This window comes from Penaeus monodon, chromosome 15 (assembly GCF_015228065.2).
Source record: "Penaeus monodon isolate SGIC_2016 chromosome 15, NSTDA_Pmon_1, whole genome shotgun sequence".
Lineage (NCBI taxonomy): Eukaryota > Metazoa > Arthropoda > Malacostraca > Decapoda > Penaeidae > Penaeus > Penaeus monodon.
Window position 1 is genome coordinate 25,807,785 of NC_051400.1, and position 3,482 is coordinate 25,811,266.

General features: G+C 43.9%; 2 protein-coding genes across 4 annotated transcripts in view; both read left to right on the forward strand.

The window, feature by feature from the left end:
- Positions 1-208: 208 nt before the first annotated feature.
- Positions 209-3,482, forward strand: part of LOC119581857 (dihydrofolate reductase-like) — a 13,822-nt gene continuing 10,548 nt past the window's right edge. The window contains exon 1 of one of the 3 annotated variants that reach the window (XM_037929999.1): positions 209-460. In XM_037929999.1, the coding sequence (XP_037785927.1) occupies positions 378-460 (83 nt within the window). In that variant the 5' untranslated portion in view covers positions 209-377. Of the gene's footprint in view, positions 461-964; positions 1,042-3,482 lie in introns of those variants that run through there. The other 2 variants (XM_037930000.1, XM_037930001.1) reach the window with 2 other exon arrangements.
- On the forward strand, positions 1,215-3,476 carry LOC119581856 (nicastrin-like). The gene has a single exon (XM_037929998.1). It carries the CDS (start codon positions 1,379-1,381, stop codon positions 3,470-3,472), a length of 2,094 nt encoding a protein of 697 aa, XP_037785926.1. The 5' UTR covers positions 1,215-1,378; the 3' UTR covers positions 3,473-3,476.

Consider the following 3,482-nt stretch of genomic DNA (forward strand, 5'->3'; position numbering starts at 1 on the left):
GCATCTTACTGTAAAGAACCAAGCACGAAAGAAAAAGACAGAACAAAAATGAAGTAGTAAACATGTGATTTCCTAATTAACGAACAAAACTAACAAATACTGAAAAAAAATAAATCAAACAGAAGAATCTGCAGCTTAAAAAAGAAAAGAAAAACAATATGAATAACTAATGAGTCACTCAAAAGAAGCGACAGATAAAATAAAATGAAACTCCTTCAAATTTTTCGCCGACGCCGCTATCCTCCGCCAGGTCAGCTGTGAACGCCAACGGTTTCCGTCTCCTCCTCTTTTCTGCATCGGGATTTCTCTCCTGCATCCCTCTGCTTCATCTTACGAGTACCCTTCATCCTCTCTGTTAATTGGGAGCATCGCCAGCCATGTCCCTTCGCCTGAATATCATCGTGGCCGCCTGTGAGAACCAAGGGATCGGCATCAACGGCGAATTGCCTTGGCGACTGAGGTGAGAATGGGAACGAAAAGTATTTTTTTTTAATTTTTATTTGAATAGACATGTATATAGTTTAAGACATTCGTGCCTCTCGCTTTAAAAATTTTCTGTTTTTGCTGGGCGAAGTGATTCTGTTGGTCTTTTTATTGCTCTGGGATAGGGAATGGTCAATATAGGAGCAAAGACTACTCATAGCCTTAAGAATTATGAAAATAACAAAACACGTAATAAATGGCACTGATAGAAAGTGAAAGACAGAGAGAAAATTAAGAAAAAGCCGTGAAAGACAGAGAGAAAATTAAGAAAAAGCCGTTGATTTGAAATAGTTCTCTGAACTGTAATTTTTTTTCCCAGTCAGGGTTTGTTTCATGTTTAAACATATAGTTTAAGTATTGTGAAATTACTCAAGTTAACGCTAATGCCAATTTTTACCCATTCATTTTATTTATATGCTCATATGAAAAGGGGAATCAGTATATTACACATGGTATACTGATATATTTAAGGAAACAGTAACAATGTTTTGTTTAATAAACTAAATATTCGTTCAGAGGATCGTGCTTTTAGCGGACGTTTCATGAAGACTAATTAAGGTTTTGATTTATTTTCTTTACATTATTATTGTTGTTTTAAATTTAATATTCCATCATACTCAACGATGATTTTATTGCAACTCGACAATTTAAAGGTATAACAACAAAAGAGCTATAGATGATTTCATAAATGATGATGTTTGGTGTATTTCGAAAAAACACATCACTTTATCCGCTCCGTTCATATATTCGAGTGTTTGAATCGCTGAGTGGTTGTTGAGAGCATTCTTGGCCGAGGCATTGCAGAGGCTGAAGAGGGAAGGCGAGAGCATTCGAGGCATTAAAAGGCTGAAGAGGGGAAGGCAAGGACGCTCCCCCGCGCGGCTGAGTCAACAACATGGCGGCGGAGGTGACAGGAAGGCCAGCGACACTCCTGCGTGTTTTAGTCCTCAGCGGCGCCGTCCTCCTCGCTGCGGGGGAGCGAGTGAAGAACAAGATCTACGATGAGATCCAGGGCGACATGCCGTGCTTCAAGAGGTTCAACGGCACACATGAGATCGGGTGCACGTCCAAGTTCTTCGGGAACACGGGGGTCCTTCATGTCATCGAGGAGAAGGCCGATTTCGACTGGGTGTACGAGCACGGGCCCCACCAGCCCTACGTCCTGGCCTTCACGCCGCTGTTCCTGACGGAGGCGGTGCTGCAGCGGGCCACGGATTCGGGGAAGGTGTCCGGGGTGGTGGTGGTGGTGCCCGAGGACTTCGACCCCGAGACGCAGCTCCTGGACGGCTTCTCAGGGGAGACGGAGTGCCCCGATGACTACCTGGGCCTCTACAGCGCCTCCAGCAACCCCGACTACGCTGGCTACTGTAGGAGAAAGCCCTGGAACCCCAATGGAACATCCATGCTCTACACCTCCTGGGAATTCCCCATTTTCCTCATTACCAACCAGACCTCAGTCGACAATATTCATAGTTGTTTCGAAAAATTTAACAAGCCTGTGAATGGGATGCCCAGGGATTGGCCTCTGTGTTCCTTGGAACTGAAATCCAACATGTATGGCACGACCAATTCGGAAGTCTGCATGAGGCGGGCTTCCATAGGGCCCTTAAGCACAGACAATTTCTGTGATCCACTGTATGACTATAACATTTGGGGTACACTAAAACCCATGAATATGAGTGAAGAAATCCCCGCAAAGTCTGTCATTATAGTAGCAGCAAGAATGGATGCGGCAACAATGTTCGACAACATTTCTCCAGGTGCAAACTCGGCAGTGTCAGGAATTGTCACCCTGATGTCAGCTGCTGCGGCAATATATAAGCACAAGGAAGAAATAATCAATGTGAGCAACAAGAACATACTCTTCATTCTCTTCCAGGGCGAGACTTGGGGTTACATTGGGTCGTCACGTGTAGTTTGGGACATGGAGCAAGGGCAGTTTCCCCACAAAGTTAAAGATGATGTGAAAGATCAGATTGCACAGATCAACCTCACCCACATTGACTACTTTATAGAGCTGGAGCAAGTGGGACAGGCAATGGAATCATCACAGCTGTATTTGCACACGGATCCCATCTCCAATGCCAATCCCGAAGTAAGGGAAGAAACAGACAACTTGCTTGAAGTCTTCAAGGGTGCTTCAGATTTAGTTGAGGAAATTAACTTATTTACGGTCAAAGAGGAAGTTCCCCTCCCACCTGCTTCAATCCAGAGCTTCTTGAAACGAGTAAACATCTCAGGAGTTGTCATTACTGATCATGAAGGTGAGTTTAAAAACCCCTATTATGAGAGTTTCCTTGATAATTATCGCAATGTCAAGTACGAGGCTGGCAGTGACTCAGATCTTTACCATAAGCACATCACAAATGTTGCCAGTTTATTGGCCACAGCTATCTACAAATTGGCTACTAATACCACTAAGAAGATCAGAGCTGATCCAGAACTTACAAATGAGCTCTTATTTTGCTACATGAAAAACATGACCTGTAACCTTGTCCAGGAAAGCGGAGGAGATATGGCAAAGTACTTGGAACCGAAACCTGCCAAGCTGTATGTGAGTGTGGAGAATGGGGAAAGGGAGAGGTCTTATGTCACAATGTACTTGATGGCTTGGCTCCTTGGAGATGAGGTAAAGCGAGATCAACAAGATTGCAAGATTGAAAGCATTTACAACATGAATCAATTTTACTACTACTCCCACTTAGGCAATGGAACATGTGTGCAGTCCACTGTTAGGAAGACTGAAGCCATGAGTCCTGCCTTTCTCATAGAAGACTATGACTGGAAATCCGGCGAGTATTCAACCTGGACTGAGAGTGGGTGGAAGTTGACTAAGGTCATGATTTTCCTGCGGCCTTCTATTTTAGAGGAAGTTGCTGTGGTATGTGGAGGTGTGATATCTTTAGTACTGTCAGTGATTGTTGTTCATTTCATGAACTCGCGTGCTGATCTACTGTTTGGCTTATCAACACCACCTGCAGCTTGTTGAAACTGTGATA